The sequence below is a fragment of the Barbatula barbatula genome, assembly GCF_947034865.1.
Source record: "Barbatula barbatula genome assembly, chromosome: 23".
NCBI lineage: Eukaryota > Metazoa > Chordata > Actinopteri > Cypriniformes > Nemacheilidae > Barbatula > Barbatula barbatula.
The window spans coordinates 11320261-11347295 of record NC_136786.1 but is presented as its reverse complement, the minus strand read 5'-3'; the positions used below and the strand labels follow the sequence as shown (position 1 = coordinate 11347295).

The window sequence follows — 27035 nt, the reverse complement described above, 5'->3', positions numbered from 1 at the left end:
TGCAACAAACATAATGATCATAATGTTCATAAACATGCACATTAACACACTTTCACTGAATGTGAAATGATAATCAAGGGTCTTGATCTAAAAATGTGTGAAGTTGCTTTGGTGTGGGTTTTAAGAAGCTTTGGTGTGTTTCAGCTGGTGAGCAGTTTCTGTCTCTGTGCATTAACTTTTATCTCAAAATGTATATTAGGGGTCCAAAGGTTTGAGACCATTAGTCACTTTGTACAAAGTTATGGAAGTTTATGTAAATGTCAAAAGATGTTAACATTTGATTACACTATATATATATATATATATATATATATATAAATATACCACTAAATATTAACTATAATATAATATTCAAAATATACTAATTAATAGTCTTAGTTAAGCAGTTATTCGTGTTCAGTTATATTAATAGTCAAATTCATAAAATGCTTTTTTTGTTTGTTTAAAAGAATACATCATTTGTTAAATGTTTTATAGTTTATTATTTTTAATTTATCATAAAATATTAATAAGAATTAAATATAGCCTAATCATATGAGAAATAATGGTAATGCTCAATAACAAGATTGTTTATTATTTTCAAGTACAAAACAGTAAGCTTATAATAATGCTATATTTATGTTTTAACACACATAAGTACATAAAGTAACCTGCCATTTTAACAGAGATGGCGAGAGGAAAAGGTTACGCTTTGCATCTTTAAAATTAAGGAAATTTTAGATTTTTTTATGTGCTCTCAGACTTGTGGACCCTACTTTGAATCCCCCTAGGTAAATCAAAGTATACTCTAGTGTACACTCGCCGTGTCGGCCAATAATACTCACTGTTTCCAGTGTAGGTAATTGGAGAATATATGCCCTCTCTTTAATAACGGGCGTACTTCAATGTGTAACCACCACTCCTCACAAATTCTTCTCTTCAGGTTTTCCAGAAGTGCTCTGTTAAGGAGGTAGGGCTCAAAGGTTTGGTAGAGCCACAGATCAGAGAGCTAAGACCCGGGGCCTTACATGCCTTTAAAGATAAGAAGGTAAAGGATATAATGTCCTTTAGTAGGCCCTCCAACTGCCTGCCTGTTTCAGCTGCTTGTCCCTGATGGCTGTCCTTTACAATGCTTGTTTGGCTTTCTTACCCTCTGCTATCTTCCTCCGTAACACTTTTGTGATGGGAATCTGACAGCAAAAATGTTCCCACCGTTCTTTCATTTACATTCTGTTTCTTTACTTTTGTTTCTACTGAACTTGTGGCCGGGGCTGATTGTACAGTAGCCATGTAGTGTGAGCCAACAGGGGGGAAGGTTTCGATTTCAGATTTGGCTGTGTGTGATCTTATTCCTTCAACCAATAAAGTAGACTTTCAACATTCTGATGCAAAGAGTGTTGTGTGTGTTTTTTATTATATCATTTGAAAGTTTTAGAGGTTACATCCAAGACCACCACTACAAAGTTCTTTTAACATACTGTAGTTCTTTTAACATATCACGTCTGTTTCTTCTTACCCCATCACAAATGATTTTGTCTTGTTTTAAACATAAACCTTTTTTTGATTTATGCTTAAAACAATTTGCCAGTGGGGTAGTGAATTGAACTCCAAACGGTTTTAAAATAACTCTATAATATCAATTTTACTTCTGAAGTAAACTTATATTTTACGTTTGTTTAAATGCATTGTGAAACAAGCTAAAATATGTATTTTTTTAATCTAGTCTTAACTTTTTTTTAGAAAGCTTACACCTCGGTTCAATGAAAAAGTAACTTGGATTTATTATAGTATGTTTCAAAAGGTTTTTGTGGATACCTTCAGCTAGCAGTCTGAAGTTCAGAGTTCACTCTTTGATCTTCTCACTTTGCTGCATGCTTCCTATAAACCTCCCTTCTTTTTTAATGGAATTTCAGTCTCGCTTTCTCTCTACCTTCCTTGCATTACCTTTGTTGCCCTTTTACTGAAAATTATTTCTTATAAATTGTCAAAATTTTTTGTCCATAAAATATTAGTGATAAATAGTTTTTTTTTAGGTTTCAATAGACTTTTCAGATATTTCATTTGGACATACAGTAGTGTTAACCAGCATTTGTTAGGTTTAGAATAAAAACTGTTCTTGTGCTCCAAATTATGTTTTAATTTAATTTTGCACGGTCAATTGGAAAACGATAGAAATCCAAATTATTAGACTAAATGATAATGCAAAACTGATCATGTAACAAATCTATGAAAGTAGATGTTTTCTTATGTAGTACAGTATAAAGAACATGATCCAGGAAAGTATTTAAAGAAGCCTATTACAAAATAAAACGATTAGTACGCAGTGGTTGTGAAGTAGCTTGTAGAGTGTGATTGTTTCTTTGTGAAGTGATGTTGTTTCCCACAAACCACAGCATACAGATAAAGACGACAAGAAACCAGACACAGATGAGAATGGCAACAATACACTCCGCCAGGGTCCCGGGGTGAGCAGCATTGTTATTATTGTTATTAGTAAGATCCCTTACTGAGTTTAAAATCATTACATTTAGTTGTTATAGTGTAAGGTGTCGCCAAAAATAACTTCTATATGTATGTATCCTGTATATGACTCTTTCTTCTGTGAAACACGAAAGAAGATATTTAAGTATATTTATATTTAAGTTAATGGGGGCCAATGTTGTTTGGTAACCAGCGTTCTTCAAAATATTGTGTTCTGCAGAAGAAAGAAAGTCATGCAGGTTTGACATGAAATGCGGGTCAGTAAATTAATGAAATAATTAATAATTTTGGGCAATCATTTGGTGAGTGATGGGCAGTTCAAAAAAACAGAAAGAGGCCCAATAATACCCCAACCAGTTGTCGAATGTATGAACAAAACTAGCTAGGACATTAAAATAGGATAACAAAACTTTCACTAATTAAAATATTCTTTTTTCTGTGGCCTTTGACCATTTAAGGTCATCTATTATGTCACAGCTCAGATCTCCAAGGGGACACCTTCAGCGTCGGAGGAATCAGCAGAGCGTAGGGATACCTCACAGTCATCATCACAGGTGTCACATCCTTCTGACCAACACATGACCAATTCTGACCAATCCCAAAACCAGCTGCATCCATCCCTGAATAAACCTTGTGGCTTTATAGCTAGTGGCCCAGCCAGCTCTTCTAGTACTCTGTTCCAAAATCAGCCGACCTCAGTCAAGTCAAATCCCTCCTCTCCAACGGAGGACGTTCCAGGTAGCCCAACTCAGGGGAAGGTTCATGTGGTCAAGGCTGCTCAAGTACAGGTTAGCATAGAAGAAAGGGTAGAGTCTCCAACAGCAATCTGCTCACCGGTCTCTTTTGGAGACACTGAACCCATCCTTTCCAATGCCATCCTTGTTGGGTCAGATTCGACAAATCTCAAGCCTATTCTTGGTTCATCTAAGATGAAGGAAAGGAGATTTGAGGAAGTAGAGCACACCAATGAAGAGTCTCTTAGTCCTGATCTGTCAGGAGAAGAGCCTCCTCCTCCACCAGATAACTTTGCCTTCATGGTCACTAACACGAAGGTAAAAGCCCTCTCCACTGGAGAGTACCAGCAGCTGGTTAATGCCAAGAAGGGTAGTGTGCAGACTTTAACTGTTGGCAGCAAAAGACCAGTTGTCACGGGGAGTGACATATCATTTGGAGATGGTAATGCTAATGTTGACAACGCCGCTAAAAAACCGGTTATCATCATATTTGATGAGCCAATGGACATCCGCTCTTGCTACAAACGCCTCTCTACCATCTTTGAATGTGAGGAGGAGCTTGATCGAATGCTTGCAGCGGAAAGGATCGATGAGGAAAGTGAGGAAACAGACGAAGAAGAATTGAACAAACAAAATGTAGACTGTAGAAAATCTGGACATGGTACAATTTCTCCTTCTGATATTAGAGACGGTCCTGCTCAAGCCTCATCTTTATCTGAGGGAGGGTCATCCGTAGAGAGTGCTGGGGATGCAAAGCAAGACGGAAGGAAGAAATTCAAGCTAAAGTTCCCAAAGAAACAGCTAGCAGCGCTAACGCAGGCCATTCGCACTGGTACTAAAACTGGCAAAAAGACTTTGCAGGTTGTCGTCTACGAGGATGAGGAGGAATCAGACGGAACTGTCAAACAATACAAAGAGACCAAGAGGTTTGAAATTTCTAGTTCCAAAACAGAGTCAAATATACAAAAATGTAATCCACAGGAACCCAACGGACGAACCAACGAGATTCGTAAGAGCACCTACAAGACCCTTGACAGTCTAGAGCAAACTATAAAACAGCTAGAGAACACCATTACGGAAATGGGACCAAGATCTCCAGATAGCACTGAAAACTCCGTGAACCTTGAAACTCGTGACAGCAAAATTGAAGAAATTTCAGGGAGCTCGGAGAAAGCACGTCTTCGAAAAACACTGGTTCCCAAGCCTTCCAGCAAAGGGCACGGTCTCCGAAAGAAGCCCAAACCACAGCTCCTTCCTCGGCCTGCCATCATACCAACCTCAGGGGTCTCAGTCACACCAGTTCCCACCCAGCAGGTCTCTTTATAGATCCTATTATTTTAGCGAAGACTCTGGGTCTGTCCTTCTACTCTTCATCACAACAATTCCACCTTATCCGGTGACTTCAGATCCTTAACCTCTCCAGGGGATCCCTGTTGGATCTAAACTTTTAACACTTTCACATATTTGTATAAATATGGTGTATTCATTTCTGGAGTGGTGTTTGATAGATGTGTTTATTGATGATGTTAACCTTGGGTTAAGGTAATCTTAAATCACAATCTCAAGTTGTCCCATGTTTCTGGTTCCTTTATGTGGGTTCAAAGGCCGGACATTGGTTTCCGGGCTGGTGTGCATGCATCCTTTTCTCTCGTATACATACTTTAAAATGTCACAGTGATATCTCTGAAATGTTGAGCAGGCTCCAGCTTGCTGTTTACAGTTGACAACCACCTCCAAAGTGGCTCTCTTTTTGTTTCTTCTTTGGATTTATTCTTTTATTCTGTTTGGTTTGAATCCCCTTTGCAGAACGCCACCGTGGTCTCACCAACTAGTCGGATGCCGGTGCCTGTTTCTGCCAAGCCGAGGCAGCAACCGAGCACCTCAGAGAAAGAAAGGGCAACAAAACAGCAAAAGCTTCAGGACACTCAGAGGCAGTTTCGCCAGGTAGTTTTATCATAGGACCACGAGTCCAGTCAGAAAGAGTTAGTTCTTGCAGAGCTTGTGTTGTTAGGAAAAAGATCTAGCTAAGAACCTGCTGAGACCGAACAAAACTGTTCTTCGTGCCAGAAGGCCATCTTTGAATTGTTGATGTTTTCATCTGCTCCGTTTTTTTAATGGCTGTGATCGAAGGCAACTGACTGTTATTTCACAATACCATAAAATGCTTCTGCATGCTTGCTTTGCTTGTGGCTTTGGTGCTGTAAGAGACGTAATGATTTTACTAGTAAGTGATGGAAAACAGAACTTAAACACTACTATCTCTGCTTTGCTAACGTTGGCCCCACTGATGCTTGAACAATACTCATATCTAACCCACACGCACCTTCCCGTGCAAGACAGGATTGCTTCTCTACTAAACACATTTACAGACCCTTTCCCTTGTTTACCTGTTTGAGGAATCCCTAAACCCCCGGCCATCTCCCAGGATCCACTAAATCTACTAAGTCTCTGTAACTCTATGGAGACCTTGTCAAATTGTACCTCTTCCATTTCTCCTGGAGCATCCTTTGATCTCGTTTACTGGTTGGTTGCACTTATACTACGCTGTACTCACTTTAAACCCTCATAACCCTACACGTTCCTCACCTTTCCTCTCCTTTCCATCGTAAATTCTAGTCAAAGTGAAATTTTTTATGTTTTTACCTTATAGGCAGATAATGTAGCTTTTGTTTTTATGTTTGTGTGTGTTTGCCTTTTGTTCGTTGATAATCTCTTGTTATTAACTGTAGATATAAAATGCTTAGTTTGTTGTTTTAATCATGAGTTCCCCAATTGTTGACAATCAGTGTGTTTTGGCGTCTTTGTTTGCAGGCTAACGGAAGTGCTAAAAGATCAGGAGGAGATCCCAAATCCACTTCTCCTACCGTGCCTGCTTCTAAAATTCCCGCAAAAATTCAAGCTTTTTCCTCTAGCGCAGGAAAAGGCGCATCCCAGTCTGATTCTACTAACATTGTTAATGCTTCCTCCCCTTCATCTTCCTCTTCTAGCAAATCCTCCATCCCTCCCCCTCGATCCAGCTCCGCCTCTTCCTCTCACATCCCCTCCCTCTCTAATGGTTCTCTTAAATATGCCCCTCCCACTCACAGCACTAAAGGCCTTTCTATTCCCATGCAGACACAAAATGGTCGACCTTCTTCCTCTTCTTCTTCCTCCTGTTCCCACTCTCCCCTGTCCCCGACTTTGTTGAGTCAGAGTGCGAAGAGTATCCGCACCATTCACACCCCCAGCTTCACCAGCTACAGTCGGCATCACAACGGGAATGCCGGTAAATCTGCTATCCCCACGGTAACCGTCGCTAAGGATGCTGCATAGAATGCTTGGCTGCTCCGCTGCCATTTGTTCATCCTTTAGTGATATAGAGTCACTCCTGATTTTGCTTACATGTAGATTCATTTTTTGATTCTGATTTTATTTGTTTTGACTGGTGATACTGTTGTAACAAGTATTCAGAGTGTTTTTTGTAACATAATTTCGGTAATCACATGGTCATCGCAATATCATCATTATTTGTTCATATTCACTTGTAATAGCTAAATAACTATTACCCCAAGTTATACATTTTAAACTTGAATCTCTGCACATCATGTAACAAAACAGTTTGGTCCTTAAAAAATAAATGGAAATCTGGTTTAATAGCAGAGAGTATGCTCGTAAATTTTCTAGAGCACTTCATTTAGAAAAGAGTATTTATTTTTCATACAAGTTGAAGAGAGACGAATTAAAGAAAAAAGTATTGCACATCGTGCAAGTGGGTAAACAGTATGTTGTTTATATGTGGCCTATAATGATTGTAGATTATTTTTACGTTATTTCCTTGGTTGTAGCCATAATACACAAATCAAGTACTGTAAGTATACTAACCATTAGCACAAACTGACTTTTACATAGTGTTTTTTTTACTATCATGCACTGCCAATGTCTTTAAGATTTATTATTATAAAACGACAACAGTTTTTCAAATGAAAAGGTGTCTGTCTTCAGTAGTTGTGCCTATTTGCCAAAGTTTGTAATTTACATACATGACTATACATACTGTGTTCGACACTATATGTACATTTAGGATAGGTTGTACTGTTCCTGGCTAACCTGCCTATAACACAAACCCTTGATTAAGTCAATGCTTCTTAAATTAATACATATTGATGTCTAAATGTAAACTAAAATTGTAGTGATTGATAAAACTGCTCTCTACTTTACATGTAAATACTGCAACGCTCTCTATTTCAGAGATTTTCTTTAGTTTTGTTAACATATTGTACCAAAGTTCATTTCTATGCATGCCTATAGAACTGTAGGAAGAGAAAGAATATTACAGACGGAAATCATGCTTGCACAGACAGATTTTGTAAATAAATGTTTTCATTGTTTGTATAGCTTTAAATCCAGAAGCAAACTGCAGAAGATTGTAGTTATTGAAACAATAACGGTTTGCATGCTTGTCATTCACATGGCCTCAACTCTTTACGGCAATTGTTTGTCCTTTGCAGTCCTCTATTAAACTTTTTGGCAGATAGCTTAACTGACTTGTGTGTTGTCAATTCTGTGTACTTTCCTATACACTTGCATATGACATTCAGTATAAACACTGTGAATGTGTAGGCCTACACTAGACCAGTGGGCCAAGCTTTTCCATTGGAAGGCTCCTTTGTGTTGGTTGCATCGCTTTGTGGCCCCCCAAATAAAGACTTGTGATCTTAAACTTCAAACCAGATCCACATACAATTATACAATGCTGGATTCTCAATAATTTTGGTTGGTGGTCTTATTTTTTACGTTTGATTGCTCAAATGTTATGATACATATCTGTATTTCATGAAATTCCACAAAAACTCTGGTCCCTGTTTGAGAACCACTGCCTAGACTCTAATGACTGAATTTATCTTGATCTTTGTTCTTAAACTCACCTCTTATTCCTTATTTTGTAACTATATTTTGTAAATAAAATGGGCGTACTGCTGGAAAAACATTCCATTATTTACCTTGTGAGGTTTGTGTTTTAATTCTATTACAAAATAATTAGTTGTGTCCAAATATTTTCAGGTAACGTATAACTAGTGACAGATCGTAGGATCTGAATTTCTTAAAAGCAACCTGTTTGTGTGTGTGTGTGTGTGTGTGTTTTCTACAGAAGATTAAATTCTGTTTTGAGAGTACAGACACACATTTTGTGTATTTAATTTCTTATTTCCTTATTATTCTGTATAATTCTTTACTATTTATTCTTATGTATTTACTTTAATAGTTATTGATTGTTTTCATTTCTATCTAGTTATTATATTTTGTATTACTTTTCTTAATGCTATATTCTACATTCTGTTGGATGCTGCATTTGTATTGTCTTGTAAATATGAGTTTGAAGTGCATGGTCTCATAACGTTACAAGACAATGTTGTAAAGGAGCAATCGTCCGGTGTTTATTTTCGTACAATAACACCTGCCCAGTGTGTTTCTGCTCAGACGAAGTCGGACAAAGTTAGGAAATGGAGTGAACTCTAGACACAGTTCTAGGCAGAGTTAGAATTGGCATCCGAACGCAACTATGATTTCCTCTCAATAAACTTAATATATAAACTCAAAAAACTCTTTCCCTAAACAAGTCTGCGGGATATGTTAGATCAAATCGGCAAACCGTGGCTCATTGCAGTCTTTATACGGCCCTGGTAGTAAATAGCTAAATCTATTTGCTTTTTCCGATATTTCATTAGAATAGACGAAAAAAGCGCATCCAATGTACGAACAATTTTGCGGCTCCAGACATTTTATTTGGTGGGAGATGGCTCTTTTGGGCGCAAAGGTTGCCAATCCATGGGCTAGATCTATCAGTTTGGGCGTATGAACAAGGTGGAACATCATTTTGGATCAATAGGCTAGTAGAATTGATCAGAGATTTACTCTAATAGCCTACAGGTCAAATGATGGAGATATACAGCAAACATCCCACATACAGCAGGTAAAGAGACCACCAGAGGGTGATGTGTTAATGTACCTGTTGGGGGCAGTTTTAACATCAGTTATTCTCATGTCCGTGCTTGTTGCGTCTTTTTGATACCTACGTAATGCTGAAAGAGGAAACGGATAAAATCTTGCTCAGTTCTAAATTCAAGTCACTGTGTTATTGGCTGCTGAGGACGTCTCGGTACAGTAAGTACCCATCAGATTACTTCAAAGAATTAAAGTGATACTTCAAAAGTAGGCCTACTTATATTTTAAAATATGAATAATGTACTAACCGTGTACGTAAATCTGACGTCATTACCTCATTTAAACGATGCTTGTTGAATATCGGCAATAAATTTAAGTGCAATACGTAACCACAACTTGTGAATATTCTTACTGAAAAAACACACATGCTAACTCTGGAAAGAAGGTTGTAAGATAAAAAATTATATTTCTGTCAGGACATTAGCCTATCCATTACTGTTTGGAAATTTCAGTAAACCCACGCAATGTAAAGTGCAAATACAAAAATCTTTATTGATAAATTAACACGGAAAATACCTTCATACCTTATGAATATAGTAACGAAACATTGACTAAGATGGTTATTTTCTGTTTCTATATCTGTTGTTTAGGCTAAAGGCACTAACGGGACTTTACATTCAAGAAAACATTCGGGTGTGTAGTTGACAGATAAATGTGTCTTAGAAAACAAAACTAGAGATTATCTTCATGTTTTTTTTAATCATGAATACAATCAAATATTGTTTTATGTTTCTATAATAATATAAAAATACGGTTTTCCTAATGTGTTTTTAAAAACAAGTGATATTGCTATTTTAAATTTTGGATGAAATAATCCTACTAAAACCTGAATAATATTCTTTCTCCAAACAGCAACTGTCTCAATAGAGCTGCATTATGTTGAATGAGGAGGGGATTTACCACAGCTCTCACACAGAAAACATCCTCCTTGCAACATTCTACATAGTCATATTCATCCTCTCGGTTCCAAGCAATGCCTTAGCGCTTTGGGTGTTCTGCTTCCATGACAAGCGCAACACCCCATTCAAAGTGTTTCTGAAGCACCTGGCTATAGCTGACATCTCTTACGTCCTGGTGCTCCCCATGCGGATGATCTACCATATGTCAGACTGTCGCTGGCCTCTTGGGGAGGGAGCCTGTCGTGTGGTTGGCTTCCTGTTCTTCGTGAACCTCTACTGCAGCATGTTCTTAATGGCTTGCATCAGTCTGGACCGCCTGCTGGCTTGTGTTTTCCCACACAAGACTCAGAATCTGAGAAATACCAGGAATGCCAAAGTGGTCTGTGCGATCTTGTGGATCATGGTGACCATTTCCATGGCACCTGTCCTGTTCTCCACAAAACAAGTCATCAGACGATTGGAAACGTTGAATGTGACGGTGTGTGAACAGCTGTACATTGAAAATTCTTCCAATCCCACTGGTGCAGTCGTATCAACTGCCGTCGCGTTTCTCGTGCCTCTGGTCATCATGACTGTCTCTTACATTCTCGTATTTTGCAAAGTCCGAAGAATGACCTTTCAGGAAAGGACAACTTCTCAGTGTAAGGCATTGAGATTGATCGTGATAACAGTGGTTAACTTTATGATCACTTTTGTACCCTATCATATCAACCGATTTGTCTTTATCGTACAGCACAATGACATGTCAAAGTCAGAATCAGAAAGACAGATGTTGCATTTGGGAAATCGCATAACCTCAGCTTTAACATGTGTAAGTGGCGTGTTGGACCCTGTAATGTACTTCTTTTTGGCAAAACATTTCCAAGAGACTCTGCTTCGACTCTGTGGTAGGAACCCTAAAGAGGAGCAATCCACAACATGAAGATATGAGAAAGCCATAGTGTTGTTTTCTCAAAGTTTAATAAACAAACATGCTCTGATGCAAATGGGGGCTCCTCATGTGTAATGTTTAAAGGTAAAGTTGAAAAGAACCTTGTGTTCACATGCAAGGAATTCAATTCGGAAAAGTTCTGATAGTTAAGTTCTGTTCTGCTTTTCATTTCCTGCCACATAAAGCTAATAACAGCATCACATCCTGTTGGTCAACAAAACAAATGAACAAAAAACTCTCTTTATGCATTTATTATTAAGATATATATTATTATTCAATGTTTTGCTTTCAATATTGTTCATGTGTCTAAACATAAAATGATTTATATTTTGTATTGGTATTTTTTATTAATTTATTGTCAAACTAAACTTTTGTGAGAATAAGGATCTGTTTATAGGGCAATATAACGCTGAAACTCATGGCATGCAGTCAACACATCAGATTTGGACAAAGTGCTCCATGTGCACCCAATAACCCACACTTGTGGTTTTTGCACTTTATGTGTGTATCTATATGATGCAAAGGATAAAACCTTAACCCCCATAGCCTATTTCTAGTGCAAATAGTACTTAGGACACACTTGGCAAGTGATAAAATGTGCACATTTTCTGCATCATTAAAATGTGCAACACTTTACCTGTTATATCGAATCATACAGCTATATTTTTCACCCAGACAGGGCCTATGTTTAACGACGTTTTTATAATACATTTTAGTGTGAAATTCTTGATTTTAAGTATTTGTACCCAGTTTGAAATTAAATGTTAAGGGCCAATACATGTATAATAAATGAGATATGAAGCATTTTAGTTAAATATCACATTCATGAATATAAATTGAAATAACTGTATATTGTCCATTGCCTGATAGAGATGCTTACTCATGTAACCTAAACTTCACATTCATAAACAAAAGTTTACTGGCTCGAAACCTCTATTTTCTGTGTTCAAAGTTGACTTGTATGGGGAATATGTGGAAACTATCAAAGTTATGCTATGAAAACTGTATCTCTGTATTCATCCTTTGTGTCTGATGTCATTTCTATTACCTTTTTTGTTAACCCTGGCAAGTCTGTGTGTTTTAGTTTATTTTTGCAAATATTTTTATTCTGGTTAATTATAAGACTAATACTTAAAAATGAATAAAAAAGAGACATAAAACGCGCGAAGTCACTTTTGGCCACATCGTGGACCCGTAGAAGAAGGCGTGCCTAGTAACGCGCGTTGTCAGGAAGACAGTGGCAAGAAAATGTGCGAGTCTCTGCTATGTTTACCTTACTGCAATGCACAAAATATAAGGTTAAACCCGACGAACGCTTTATATTCTAACATTTATTTAAAGTTTTAAGATCAAGGTCACATTTCTTCAAGTGTGTCGCCATGAACCTTCTTCATCTTTATCGGGGTGGAAAACTTTTTTAGTCTCTGTTGGGATTTATCTGAATCTTAGGAATGTCTGCCGGGTTCACGATCGCAGAATAAGGTAATTGTTGAAAAATAGACGCTTTTCGATGTTGGATTTGTATGACGACAAAGAACCCTGAAAATGTGTCAAATAAATGTAAATAAACTCACAACACGCTATTGTTTGCCCAATCTCATAAGTATGCAATATATACCATACTTACAAAATAAATAAACATTTCTATTTTCCTCAAGAATCGTGTATTGGTGTGGTGGTCTAAAAGATTTAAATCCAGGCCCAATGAATTTAAACATCACATTGCTTGTGTGCAATGTTTGCTTGAAAAGTTTGTGCAGTTTTGTAAACTAAATTCAGTTTAAAATGACATCATGTTATTAGAAATATTCAAGGTGAATAATACAGGGATATTCGACCTTTATGCCCCCTGACATATATACAATTTGGTTTAATGCTTTGTAATGCCTTTTGGAAATACTTAAGTCAAACTCAATGTGTTTTCTGTTTCAAGTTGAACTATCAATGAGCATCCTGAAAGTGTGTAAGTGCTCTATCGGGTAGGTGTCCCAGTGGCATCCGTCCCGTCCACAGTTGCCATGGGTACCGCATCCTCTCTGGTAAGCCCTGGTGAGGTGATTGAGGATGCGTACGGCGGTGAGGGTGGAGAAGCCTGTGAGATACCAGTGGAGGTGAAACCCAAGGCCCGTCTGTTGCGGAGTTCGTTCCGACGTGGTCCTCGTGTCATCGGTGCCAGCTTCAAATCCACAGGATCGGTGGAATTGGAGTATGCCGCCGAGTATGAGCGCCTCAGGAAAGACTACGAGATCTTCAGGGTCAGCAAGAACAATGAGATCACCTCAATGCAGAAGAAAGAGGCCAAGCTGGATGAGGAGAACAAGAGATTGCGTGCTGAGCTGCAGGTTTGAAAGAGATCTTTAGATTGTGTGTGGCCTTTGTAAATAGTTAAGGTGCTAAAACTCATGAATAATCATGTTTAACTTTCAGACATGCAAGGATGACTTATGTTTTTTTCTCTGGTGATCAGGCTCTCCAGAAGACATACCAGAAAATTCTCAGGGAAAAGGAAAGTGCCCTTGAGGCAAAGTATCAAGCTATGGAGAGGGCTGCCACCTTTGAGCATGACAGAGACAAAGTTAAAAGACAGTTTAAGGTGCAAATCTTTTCTTCCCTTCTTCACATTACATTGAGTCCTGACCAAAATTCTTCCCTTGCAACATCTCAAAATGTCCCCGGTTCCTTTCCTCAGACTCTGTTCTAGTTTTAACTTGACCTTGGTATTGTTTACCCTTTTTCTTTATCTATTTTCCTTCTCTTTGAAATCCCCCAAACTGGCAGATATTCCGGGAGACAAAGGAAAAGGAAATTCAGGACTTGCTTCGGGCAAAACGAGATCTGGAGTCAAAACTTCAACAGCTGCAGGCTCAGGGCATCCAGATTTACGAACTGGAAGACTCGGATTCAGATGACAACCGGACCACCGTCACCAGTAAGTCCAGATTGTTCAGGTTCCTCAATGAGTGTAAATCTTGAAGGGTTGGTTTTGTGCCAAAATTAAACACTTTATTACTTTTAACACATCTAATAGTTTAATAATTACACCTCTGAGTAATAATGATACAGGTGGTGTGTATATCCACTGCTCTCATATTGTGATAAGAAACCCTGAGATGCTTTACCTTTCCCGGTACTGCTAAATCCAGCATGTCTTGACTTGTTGTGAAAAACATTGTGTAATGTAAACTGTTTTTACAATGACCAAATTTGACTTTAACTCTGACTAAGAGTGACAGAAAAGAAACATTTCCTTTTTATAGTATTCTGTGGTGCAAATTATTGTGGTAATATTTATTTTCATGTATCATCAATGTTTTATTGTATATTTAAGTAAATTTTGAGCTTATATCATTCATTAAGATTAATATATATATATATATATATATATATATATATATATTGTATATTGCAAATAAACAATACATGTGCAATTTTTTTTAAATATTTAAAAAATTAGAATTAGAAAATTCTAGAAACGTCTGTAGCACAGGAAAGGTGGGATGAATCGATGATGGGTGACAAGGTCTGGGAACTTGTTTTGAGAGTATTAGTCATAAAAGACCGAAGCTATCAAATGTACACTTCTGAAGCTTTGGACGACTCATTTACAGAAACTGTTGTATTAAACTGTTGTTTTGAGCTCAGTGTTACTCCAGTACCTTGTTATTTCTGCGTACGAGTAATAATACCGAAATGTATACAATTATTTTTGTAAGTACCGTCGATGGTTAACATCATAGTTGATGGTTGATTTTCGTATCCATGTTAAATTTCATAAAGAAACACCAAACAATAAGCCAAACAATTTAAAAGCAATGTTACATTGTGTAATCTGTTAATATTTAGTCATTTAAAATGAACAGTTAAGCGATAATTTAGCTGACACTAGCACACATGAACATGAATTTCGTGTTTTTAAATGTTTTTAAGTACAGACTATCAGACACTTTAAGGGTACGTACTGTACCATAACAATTAAATGTAACCCTTTTTCTGAACCAGGTTCCAAATGAATCAGACTATGTTAGCCTTTTTTTAAATGCTCGATGTTATTACGAAGACAAAACACTGCAGATTTATAAACGCATCATGGTTATGACATTAAACGCATTTGTGCAGCTGCAGGCACTCAGTGTGAGTACTGGAGTGGTGGTGTGTTGGGCAGTGAGCCGTCGATGGGCAGCATGATGCAGTTACAGCAGACACATCGGGGTCCAGAGTTCGCTCACAGTCTCATTGATGTGGAGGGACCGTTTGCAAACGTCAACAGAGGTGAGTGTGCACCCGTGTGTGTGTTTGCGTGCTTGTGAATGTTCTGATGTTTGTGTGTGTGTTACAGATGATTGGGATGCTGCTGTGGCCAGTCTGCTGCAGGTGTCTCCTCATGTGTCTCAGTCTCTGTGGAGTAACACAGTCCGCTGCTACCTCATATACACACAGGAGACCAAAGCCGAGTTGCAGGCCTTTATACAGGTTTAACACATTTATAGTGTGCATTGTTCATGAATGGCTGTGATGTTTCCACAGGCAAGAACCACATTTCCTTCAGAGGATGTCAAAATTGTGTCTCTCTTTTTCAGACTCACTCTTTAAAGCTTCAGAGGTTTTGTGAGGGTTTAGGACACTTCTATCTGAACGTGTCCTTTCCCGAGGAGAGCGCCATTCTGCACACGGCCGAACGCAGGCAGGAGATCGAGAGGAGCTCTCTGTGTGTTCTGCTTCTCAAGTCATCAGTTTCAAGGTGCGTTCCTTTTATTTACACTTAAACTCATTGCAGATTTCCATTGCACATTCTGCCTCATATTGGCCCCCCACACCATTCTGTATATTGTACCTTGCGTTTCAAGCTCATAACTTTGCACTCCATTTAACTCTTTAAGGTGTAAGAATTTATATTCATGCATTGCGCTTGTGCACAGAATCTAATCTTATCAACATTGACGCTGATGCTGTGTATTTTCTTCTTTCCGCTGCTTCAGTTGTGTTATAGAGGATGTGGAGGAAGCCTTTGTGAAGACTCCAGACTCTCGTCCTCTTGTGCTGTATTTGCGGACTGGAGACAGAAAAGGTGAAAAGGAAGAGGTATCCAACCTCAGTCAAGCCACCAGAGAACTTCTGGAAAGAGTGAACGAGGCTGACAAAGGTGGTAAACTTAAGGTAGAATCAAATTCATTTTATGGTTCTTTTAAAGAAGCAGGGGTCTTAAAGTACCAACTTGCCAGCCATATTTGGCCCTCATGATATCGTTGAGTTATAAGGTTCTATCTGCGTTCTGAGCAATCTTTAGATTACAAGTTTTGTCATTCCATTTGAGTTTGCAGATGAAACCTTTTTGTTTTCTAACAAACGTCCAAAATGTACAAAACGTCAAGAAAATAACATGACAGTGTAAACAAGTTAAGTAATTGATTAAAAAGAATGTGAATAACTCAATTTTATAATTCCAAGACAATAATAATTATTCAGTCTCTTTTAAATATATACTGTGTGTATATATATATATATATATATATATATATAATATATATATATGAGTAACTTCTGACAAGAATAGAACCAAATGATACTTTATAATGATTTCAAGCATCCACAAAAAATCACTTGCAAGATATGATTTAGAAAAGTGTAAGTAAGTTCTGAAAAAGGCTCGACTTGAGGTTGTATCAAAGAAATGTGACCCATACAAACAAATATCAGGATTTACGTAATTTCAGTTAATTGTACTGAGGTTTCCCTTCTTGCTTTCTGCAGGTGGTGGATCATGCAGGTTCTGCAGAGGATGGAGCTGCTCTTATCTTCTCTCAGTTAGAACGAATCATCAAGCAGGTACACCACAGATACTGGGTAAACAAAGTGTTAGTGTGAAATTGTGGTTTCCAGCTTGCTGATAATTTGAAGGGTCTCTCAGTACGACTCAACCTGCTTTTGCATTTGTGGTTTTGAAAGCAGAGGCTGTTTGCATTTTAGAAACAGTTTACAGATTTCGATCTCCTCAGGAGTTGTTGGGGTTGGAGTTTGAGGAGACCGGGGCGGTCGAGGAGAGGGAAGAGGAAGACTCTGGTGATGTGCTGTGGGACCTTCATGATGAACAGGAGCAGATCGAGGCGTTTCAGCAGGCCTGCAGTGCTGCGGCCAGATACAGCTTCCAAAAAGTACTGCAGATATCTCAGTTATAAATCTCTTGATTTACGATATTGTGTCTGCTATGGTGGACAGATGCTTAACAGCAACTTACTTTTTAGAGTGTGATACAACAATCAAACAAGCATGGGGTGATAGCCTTAGATTGTTTACCTATAATTCATAGTAATTTTTTTCTTTTCAGCTATATTGTTGGGTTTATTTGTGGCATTTAATCTCAATTAAAATTTGGAACCATTGTGGGTCTGACAGAGTTTCCGGTGGATTTCCGTGAGTGTTTATTGCATGCAAATTTTCAAATGAAGTATTTAATCTTGTTTTTTCCGCAGTATGTGGATCGACTCAATGACATGGTCGCCGCCCCTCCTCCCACTCCACCGCTGCTGGTGTCCGGCGCTCCTGGATCCGGCAAATCTCTTCTGCTCGCTAAATGGTAATTTCATTTTAACACTTATGTTTGTTTACACAACAACTTATGACTTGTAAATAATAAATATGTTATTATTTTGCAGGATAGAGTTACAGCAGAAACACTCTCCCAACACCCTTACACTCTTTCATTTCACTGGACGTCCTCTCTCCACCAGTGCAGATCCAGTGCTCATTATTAAACGCCTCACGGTGAAGGTAAATTTACACCCTGGTCCTTTAGAAATTGACCTGAAATTGACCATATCCATGGAACGTTCTTAAGAATTTCCGATTCAAACATAAAAGCTAGCTTATAAACTTCCAATGAACCATCGCTGGGTTATAGTGGGGGTATTTTTGAGAAAGCTTTAACAGCATCAGTATATATTTGGTTCATAATCAGAATCTAGTCATGCATCTGAAAACCGTTGTTTTTATTCGAAATCGACAACAAACTACACTACTACGCAACAGGAACACGCCCCTTCCTGCATTGCTCCAACCTCAAACGCGCTGTGCTATGCAGGCATGAATAGCTTAGCTTTGTCATAGCTTAGACCACGCAAATAACCATGCGAATTAATAAAAAAGGTAAAGACGATATGAGTATGTACAAGCAGCACACTCGTTCCATATAAACAATGACTCTGAAGACTGCTCTAACCACTACAACCACATGACAAACAGCAAAACCAATGTTTATAATGATCCGAATCAAAGCAACCTCCTTGGGGGTAATAATTAGACGATCTTGCTATCCAACCTAGTAACGTGGTTTTAGCGTATCTTAGCTAAAAGCCTTCGCCATACCACGGGTCCTAACGTGTCTTTACTGGAAAGTCTTTATAATGCGTCCTTCTTTTTATACTTAAAATCCCCAGACCCTTACTTTTATGGAATTAATAAGACATCGCTCTTTCTACGGTCTTTCTAATGCCCGCTTGCTCTCTTCCCTCCGTCAACATGAGCGGACACGCCCCTTATTGCTGATTGGCTACTAGTTTGTTTTGCTACTCCGTCCGACTCTAAAGCGTTTTCGGTTTATTGTGCGTTTTTTTGCTAACCCTGCCTTTAACAGGTTAAAATCCAGGGTTTATAAAGTTGTTAACCCAGAGTAAGGTGAAGGGTAGGGTGTAATAAGATACATGTTTGATGTAAGATTTGGGTCAGTGGTTCTCAAACGTTTCCTTGTAGGGTGCATCGCTTTGCGGCCCCCCTTAAACAAAGACCTAAAATCGTAGCCTTGGTCGGTGGTCTAATTTTGCTGGTGTTTGATTGCATAAAATATAAGATCAATTTCTATATTTTTTTAAATGCCACAAAACCTGTGACCCAGCTGGATCTATCTTGGGGCGAACCACTGTCTGGTTGCTATAACATTAGAAACTCCCTGAACTCTAGGTGACATTTCATAGTCCCAACATGTACCAGTGGGGCTAAAACTGTTTAGAGTTCATTCTGGTGTTTACCTGAAGAACCAAAAGATCCATTCTGATAGAGTCGGTGGAATTCAGAAGAATTCTTGTGAGATTGTTAAAGTGTAAAATCTCAGACAGATGTGTTAAGTAAACCTGCGGTTGTTATTTAACCCCATGGCTTTAGGTTCCGAAGAGTTCATCTTTTTATGTTTACTGATAGATAAAAGTTCAATCAGGGTTTTCTCTCAGGGAGCTGGATTTTCTATACAATTTGTTTTGGTTTTACAAAGCTGTTTTGGGATTGTACAGCCAGCTTTTACCGCAAAATAAACCCTGACAGGATGATCAGGACCCAATGAGAAATGGAATACACGTCCTTACACGTTCCTGCCTCATGAGTAAATTATTGGAGCTACAATATTGCTTTTTTTTAAAATCATTTGTAAATATAATCTCACATTATGTTAAAAATATTTGTATATTTATATTATTTTAAGTGTTACTGCAACCGGCCAAGTCTACTGGCAGTATCCATATGACTTTGTGTTATTTGTTTGAGCACTTTTTACTGAGGGAATAACAAACCTTAAAATGTTGCAACTAGCCAAACAGAATCCAGAAGATTAAATCCCCACCCCTTTTTGGTCGTCCCTGTAGCTTCTCCAGCATTTCTGGTCTATCTCTGATCTCTCGATGGACCCTTCCAAGATCCTTGAGGAATTTCCACGCTGGCTAGAACGTCTGTCTGCACGTCACCATGGCAACATCATAATCATCATTGACTCGATTGACCAAATACAGGTAGCGCTTCCTCAAATAAACATCCTCACTTTGGTTTCATGTTCAGAGAGCTCCGTACCTTAACTCAACGCTCACATGACTGTGAACTTCCTATTCCTCAGTAATTCCATTAAGATGCTATATTTATCTTAGCTCACATGCTATTATGAATTTCCTCAGAATGCAGAGCGTCATATGAAGTGGCTGATTGATCCACTTCCTGCTAACGTGAGGGTGCTGGTGTCAGTTAATGTGGAGACCTGCCCACAAGCATGGAGGTTTGTGACCCAGGTTTAAGATGATGACTTTTTGAGAACAAAATGCAAAAATGACTTTGTAAAAATCGCCATTCCTTTTCAATATTTGACTACACAGATTGTGGCCCACGCTTCATCTGGACCCACTTAATCCCAGGGAGGTGAAGAGCGTCATCAGCGCAGAATGTGTAAATGCAGACATCATACTCACAAAAGAACAGGTGAGTTTTGACATCGGTGTCTAGAAATCAGTCTGTTTTTATGTCTATGTACGGTATGATGAGATGAGTTTGTCAATGTGCCGTGAAACAGGAAAAGAAGTTGGAGAGACACTGTCGGGCAGCTGCAACCTGCAACGCACTCTATATCTCACTGTTGGCCAGACTCATTACACAGTAAGTGGAAATGCGGATGGGTTTTGGATTTGCGTTTATTGAGTCTTTGAATCTGAGTGTAGGAATCTTTATTTTTGTGTGTCAGCTCCAGATCCTGGACGTTGGAAAGGACTCTACAGCAGTGTGTGTCATGTCAAGATACAGTGTCACTGTATAGACTGGGCCTGAAGGCGGTACTAGACTCATTGAGCACAGATCAGGAGAAACATGTCTTGAGAGAGGTGACCTCTTCGCTGCCCACTTTGATGCAGAACGTCAATTCAAAAATATTTTGAGCATTTCATGACTTTATTTTTGTTCACATGCAGTTGCTGTGTTTGTTGTGCGCTAGTCACAACGGTGTGAGCGAATCTGAGGCTTTGGAGCTATTCACAGACCTGTGTTTTCCTGTGCTTACCTCAATGCTTCACAGCCTGCAGAGTTTGCTTATAATCACTTATGCCTGCGGCCTCATCCGCTTTCAGCATCCACAGGTATGCACAAAAGTAGCTTAAATGTCATTGTATGACATGTAAAGGTATCTAGCGGTTAGGTTGTGAATTGCAACCATCGGCTTACTCCACCCCTCCCTTTCGAAGCACTACTGTTGCTTACACAGGACTAAGATGTCGTTACTTTTACACTTTTTTGCCGAAGGAGATGTATTTACGAAATGCGCTCTGTGTAGCAGTTTGTCCATTTAGGGCTACTGTAGAAACAACATGGCGAATTCCATGTAAGGGGACCCGCGGTGTGTGTAGATAGATATATCTCATTCTATGGTAATATACCATATAATAAGTTATGGATATTATAATGCAATTTTGTCAATAAATCCTCCAAAAAATTACAGATAGGACCTTTAAAATATTTGCTGAAATATTTTCGTTTTTTTTCTTAATTGGCTATTTGTAAAAAAATATTAAATTGTGTAATTTAGATAGATTAGTTAAAGTGTTTGAAATTAAATATGAAACATAAAAAAATAAACATTTTTGTGGTTGAATCATTTATTTCAAATAAAAATGGTTTTAGTTATCATAATATATTTTGGCTGCCATCACCTTGCAGTGAAAATGTAATATCGTGGCAGCCCTTGTAATATATTTTGTTTACATCCAAAGTGATTTGAATCAATTCAATTGAATAAGCTCATAGTATCAATAGTTTTTATTCTCAAAAGTATTGTTTAATGATGTATTTTTTCCAGGCCTGTGAAGCGGTCAACCAGGAGTTTCTAAATGAGGGCCGATCCTGTGAAGCTTATAGACAGACACTTATTCAGTTCTTCAGCCGTCTGCTAGAGTAAGAACATATTTTTTATGATCAAAACCACAGCTGTAAGCTATATTATGTACAAGTAAGTTTCATTTTTGCTGTAGAAACAGACCTAAAAACAGTACCAAAAGGTTTGCAGGTTTGTTTTGCGAATGTACGTTGTTTGTTTATGTACGTAAAAATCATCAGTGACCGTTAAACAAGGTTTATTTTACAATTATTTTTCTTGCATGTTTCTGTGTGTTCAGACAAGACAGAGTCACATGGCGTGTTGCGGATGAGTTACCGTGGTTACTGGAGCAACAGGAAGACAGGGTTAAACTCCAGATGATTCTGCTTAACTTATTTGTATCACAGAACCTCTACAAGAGGTACGTACTCATTTCCTGTCCTACAATATCACCTTATGTGTGAAAACGTGCATGTCTCTAAATAAATACTATTCAACGTGTGTTCCCAGGGGTCATTTCTCAGAGCTTTTGGCATACTGGCAGTTTGTCGGAAAGGACAAGTGTTCCATGGCCACAGAGTATTTTGACTCTTTAAAGGAGTTTGAGAAGACTTGTGACAGCGAGCAGAGCATGAGTCAACTGGCCAACCTCTACGAAACACTGGGCCGCTTCCTAAAAGATCTGGGATTACTCAGCCAGGTGTGAACTGTAAGCGGGTTAGATGATCAATCCGAGTAACATCTTGTGTAACATACATGCATGTGGTTTTTGAAGGCGGTGGCCCCCTTGCAGCGTTCCTTGGAGATTTGCGAGATGGCACTAGACCCGGACCACCCGAGCGTGGCTCAGTCACTGCACCAGCTGGCGGGTGTCTACGTTCATTGGAGGAAATTTGGAAACGCAGAGCAGTTGTACAAACAAGCGTTGGAGATCTGTGAGAACGCCTATGGACCCGAACACAGCACTGTGGCTAGAGAACTAGATTCACTCTCACTCCTCTACCAGAAACAAAACAAGTACAGCATTATATCTTTCGTTTAGACTCAAGTATACACATCTCATGAACTGATCTGAATGTTCATGTTTGGTATTGTTTTTGAGTAATTCAGGATGTATTTGAATAATAGTGTATAGTCTCAAAGTTCTGTTTGAATTACAGGTACGAGCAGGCTGAGAGGTTAAGAAAGAGATCAGTGAAAATCAGACAGAAAACGGCACGCCAGAAGGGCCACATGGTAAGGAAATAAAAATAATATCATTTTGGGCCATGTCCACATATGTGTCTCATTGGTTCCGTTCATAAGTGTGTGTAATCCAACATGTTATTACAGAGGAACGAATAAAAATGGATCTGTTTGTTTTCTTTGTAGTATGGTTTTGCTCTTTTGAAACGGCGAGCGCTGCAGTTAGAGGAACTGACGCTTGGTAAAGACTCTGCAGATTGTGCAAAGACTCTAAATGAGCTCGGAGTTCTTTATTACCTGCAGAACAACCTCGAGTGAGTCACTGCTCTCATATCATACTGGACATAGTATCATCACAAGAACCTATTTCCTCATTCTGTCATCATTTACTCATCCTCAGATTGTTCCAAACCTGACCACAAAAGACACATTTACTGGCATAGTAGGGGAAATAAATACTATGCGAGTCAATGAGTCAATGAGGGATAAGATCTGTTTGGTAACTGACATTCTTCCAAATATCTTCCTTTGTGTTTTGCAGAACAAAAATCTATACAGGTTTGAAACAATCTGAGGGTGAGTAAATAATGACAGAATTTTCATTTTTGTATTCCTTTAGGGCACTTTCTTGATGATATGTTGATCATATATAGGCATCAGGAAGATGGGGGCATGGTATCTTAAATACATCATTGAGGTTTAACATCAGTTTGTCCCATAAGTTTTTTTTAAATGCGACCAAACTACAGGACCCATTGAAATTTTTTTATATATTCAAATGAATCGTTTCATTAATAAAAAATGTATACATTATATATTCAAATTTTCTTTAATTTATGTTCATATTAATTTATATTATCATTTTAAAGTTATATTATTAGACACTAGCCTGACCGATAAACAAACACAGACTGGAATGAAAGATGAAAATAAACAAAAACAGACCAATGAAACGGTCCTACATTGCAAGCTAATATTGCTTACAACATTTAGTGCTGTAATGATTTTCATTAAAACATTCATTCCCAATACAAATAAATGCCGTCTTATAACGTGATGAATAATATTACAGTTATTCCGTTGTAGTTTTCATTATGTACAGTATATCAACATGCTTGTGTATGAACCCAGTGCCGCAAAAGTGTTCTTGACACGGTCGCTGGAAATGCGTCAACGCGTGCTTGGAGCGGATCACCCCGACTGCGCCCAGTCTTTAAACAACCTGGCCTCGCTGCACAGCGAGCGAAAAGAGTACGAGACTGCAGAGGAACTGTATGAAAAGGCCCTCGACATCCGCAAAAGAGCCCTCGCCCCTGACCATCCCTCTCTCGCCTATACCCTCAAACACTTGGCCATGCTTTACAAGCGCAGGGTAAGAAATATTATGCTGTTCATTATCCAGGTACACGTGTTGTTATAATTTAGTCATATTTTTATTTTTATTTATTCTCTTTCTGTATTCGCGTGTGTAATAGGGGAAGCTGGAAAAAGCAGTTCCTTTATACGAGTTAGCTCTCGACATCAGAGAAAAGAGCTTTGGACCCAAGCACCCCAGTGTGGCTACAGCTTTGGTTAACCTAGCTGTGCTCTACTGCCAATTGGTGAGGAATTTTGAAAGCATGTGATGTGTACGTGATCATGATACTGAATCACATGAAACTGTGTGATGATGTCACTTACAGTATGTCTGTGTGCGTGTTACAGAAGCAACACAGTGATGCTCTGCCTCTGTATGAGCGGGCACTCAAGGTGTACGAGGACAGTCTCGGCCAACAGCACCCTCGGGTCGGAGAGACCCTAAAAAACCTGGCTTTGCTCAGGTAACACTTGTTTTATTACTGTAGCTCAGTGATACATTTAACCACTCGGAACCATTAAAGGGGTCATATGGCACGAATACCTGTTTTTCTGTGTCTTTGGTGTGTCATAAGTTGCCCATGCATGCATTAGACACGTAAAATTGCAAAAATGAAAGTGTCGGAATAAAATATGTATTATATCTAAAAGCGAATGCTCACCCAGACCTGCCTGAAACTCCTTGTGTAACCCCACCGCCACAAATCTACGTCAGTTCGTGGTATTATTTGACTAAGACCACCTAAATGTAAACGCAAGTAAGGTGGGCGTACCTGTCAGTACAATTGCCTTGAAACTGATATTCCAAATATGGTAAGAGGCATTACATTTCCATCAGACGCTCGTCTTACACACGGTTTTGCACCTTAAATCGTGTATACACATTGCATTACATCTAAAACAAACCATAATATTAGATCAAGCCATGTCATATGACCCCTTTAATAAATCCTACAGCAATGCCTTAGCAACTCTCCAGAACCCTGTTGTGAAATTTCCCTCAAATCACATCTAGCTTTGTTGTCATTCTTTCAGTTATGAAGAGGGAGACTTCGAAAAGGCTGCAGAATTGTACAAGCGAGCCATGGAGATAAAGGAGGCGGAGCCATCTTTGGTTTGCGGTAAAGCCCCCTCGCGTCCCTCATCTAGCGGCGACACGTTTAGCTTACGAAGCCCCACCCTGCCTCATAGGTGACACCTGTCCTTTCAATATGGCGTAATAAGGGTTTACATTTCAGTAATATTTCAGAATGGCGGCAATTCAGGAGGAGGTATATCAGCATATAGTATATCAGCATGCCATTATCATTTTGAGTGTACTACTGTTAAACTGTGTGATGTTTTCAAAGTGATAGCAGGACAGTGTTATTGAATATCAATACAATGCAAAAATGTTGTTTTAGAACTTGCATTTTCTTGCATGTTTCTTAATATACAATGTATGAGTGTAATATTTTATAAACATTAAATGTATCACTTAGGTATTCATTATTTAATTGTATTCCTCCTAGGCATTTCTTACATTACCGAGCAAATAAAGTGATCAAATGTAGTCTTGGTAACTATGTCAGATGCTAAAGGTCAGATGTGTGACCAGTTACAGCAATGCTTTCTCTGTCACTGCCACATTTAGTGATCAGTCTGAGTAGTAGCTCACTATCATGCCAAAATCAATGTAAACAATGGAACCATTTCAGAAATGGCATTATATATGAATACACATCGTGCTATTGTGACTGATAGTCGAATGTGTAACATGTATACAATTCTCCTGCTTTTGTAGATAGTGTTGAATTCAGTTTCAACTCTGCAGACTTCCTCTGGCCTATGACCTTCCTTCTGCTAAGGCATTTCTTCTCTACAACAAAAACGCACAACTGTTGCATAGACATATTTAAGCATCCAAAACCTTTTGTTTCGGAACGTTTTTTTCATGATTGTGCAAAAATCTTTCTTTCTGTAATGCACAGAAGGGGTATTATTTCATTTTAAGCTAAAACTGGTCATTAAAAAGTGCATATCTAACACCCGGTCTACACCAGACTGTACGTGACAAACACAACAGAACCTATTTGAACCTTTTATCCTCTTTGTCCACACTGGATGTGGCGATGTTCGCGTCTGGTGTAGACGGGGGTGATACAAAAATGTGCCAATTTTTCTGTCAATGTTTGCATATCTGTGCAGGTTGTATTAATATAACATTTTATAATCCATATACCATTGCTGTCAGGCAGACCTCTTGTATTTCCAAAAAACAACTTTTAAACACTGTCAAAGTTGACAAGATCTATATTCCAGATAACCTTGGAGGGTGACCAATATTTGTGATTCATGAAAAACATGAAATTTGGAGAGACAAGGTTTCCGCCGAACACTCAAACAGTGACTGTATTTATGTTTAAAGTTTTTTTTTCTTAATAGTTACATATCATTAATTTGATAGTCAGTGTACATTGAAGGATACATGATCAATGAATTGAAATAGATTGACGTAGATTGATGAAACTACGTATGTGAATGAAGGACGCATGATAAATTAATATTACGAAACTACGAATGTGAATGAAGGACGCATGATAAATTAATATTAAGAAACTACGTATGTGGACGCAACACGGGGAAATGCCAAGTTCTCTTGTTTCTGAATGTGTTTGCAGATCTTTTAACATTTTAAATTGAAAGTTTCATTGCATATCGACCCAATAATCTCATTTTACATCAAATTGGGATGTATTTACTTAAATGTACTTAAAATTTGTACTTTTACCATTGACCCCAGGCGTTTTCTTTATTTTGTTATTAAAAAAAGTATTTATATATATATATTCACATTTTTCAAATGCATCAACAAAACCTTTCCCTTACTAATCTGCCAGTTA

At 38.4% G+C, this 27035-nt stretch overlaps 3 protein-coding genes across 8 annotated transcripts in view; all 3 read left to right on the top strand.

Moving 5' to 3' along the window:
• The window catches only part of kiaa1217 (KIAA1217 ortholog), a 90925-nt gene extending 83212 nt beyond the window's left edge, over nt 1-7713 (top strand). For 2 of the 5 annotated variants that reach the window (XM_079447642.1, XM_079447644.1), the window contains 5 exons: nt 923-1027; nt 2373-2444; nt 2919-3014; nt 5001-5138; nt 6006-7713. In XM_079447642.1, coding sequence (XP_079303768.1) covers nt 923-1027; nt 2373-2444; nt 2919-3014; nt 5001-5138; nt 6006-6506 — 912 coding nt within the window. In that variant the 3' untranslated portion in view covers nt 6507-7713. Of the gene's footprint in view, nt 1-922; nt 1028-2372; nt 2445-2918; nt 4509-5000; nt 5139-6005 lie in introns of all 5 variants that reach the window. The other 3 variants (XM_079447640.1, XM_079447643.1, XM_079447641.1) reach the window with 3 other exon arrangements.
• Nucleotides 7714-9784: 2071 nt separating this feature from the next.
• Nucleotides 9785-10997, top strand: LOC306911888 (uracil nucleotide/cysteinyl leukotriene receptor; the record flags this gene model as incomplete). The annotated part of the gene is made up of 2 exons (XM_079487598.1): nt 9785-9809; nt 10029-10997. Exon 2 carries the CDS (start codon nt 10053-10055, stop codon nt 10995-10997), a length of 945 nt encoding a protein of 314 aa, XP_079343724.1. The 5' UTR covers nt 9785-9809; nt 10029-10052.
• A 1192-nt stretch (nt 10998-12189) lies between these two features.
• Nucleotides 12190-26992, top strand: nphp3 (nephronophthisis 3). Of its 2 annotated transcripts, XM_079447782.1 has the most exons (28): nt 12190-12488; nt 12940-13348; nt 13474-13599; nt 13785-13935; nt 15123-15275; nt 15343-15476; nt 15584-15744; nt 15983-16160; nt 16755-16829; nt 17000-17155; nt 17474-17577; nt 17657-17771; nt 19631-19774; nt 19934-20031; nt 20129-20231; nt 20323-20405; nt 20491-20626; nt 20714-20878; nt 21595-21689; nt 21911-22033; nt 22123-22312; nt 22388-22629; nt 22773-22848; nt 22984-23111; nt 23929-24169; nt 24273-24398; nt 24502-24617; nt 25189-26992. In XM_079447782.1, the coding sequence occupies exons 2-28, from the start codon at nt 13025-13027 to the stop codon at nt 25346-25348; spliced, it is 3903 nt and encodes a 1300-aa protein (XP_079303908.1). In that variant the 5' UTR covers nt 12190-12488; nt 12940-13024; the 3' UTR covers nt 25349-26992. The 2 variants fall into 2 exon arrangements, with proteins under 2 accessions (XP_079303908.1, XP_079303909.1); XM_079447783.1 differs by lacking the exons at nt 23929-24169; nt 24273-24398; nt 24502-24617; nt 25189-26992 and adding an exon at nt 23198-23236 and having other exon boundaries at nt 12219-12488.
• Nucleotides 26993-27035: the final 43 nt, after the last annotated feature.

Bases quoted from the DNA above. Each gene is read 5' to 3' on its own strand.
- nphp3 (XM_079447782.1), top strand. From the start codon at position 13,025: ATGGGTACCGCATCCTCTCTGGTAAGCCCTGGTGAGGTGATTGAGGAT. The intron at 22,849-22,983 runs GTAAGGAAATAA...TTTTCTTTGTAG, and splicing joins CACGCCAGAAGGGCCACATG to TATGGTTTTGCTCTTTTGAA. The intron at 24,618-25,188 runs GTAACACTTGTT...TCATTCTTTCAG, and splicing joins AAAAACCTGGCTTTGCTCAG to TTATGAAGAGGGAGACTTCG.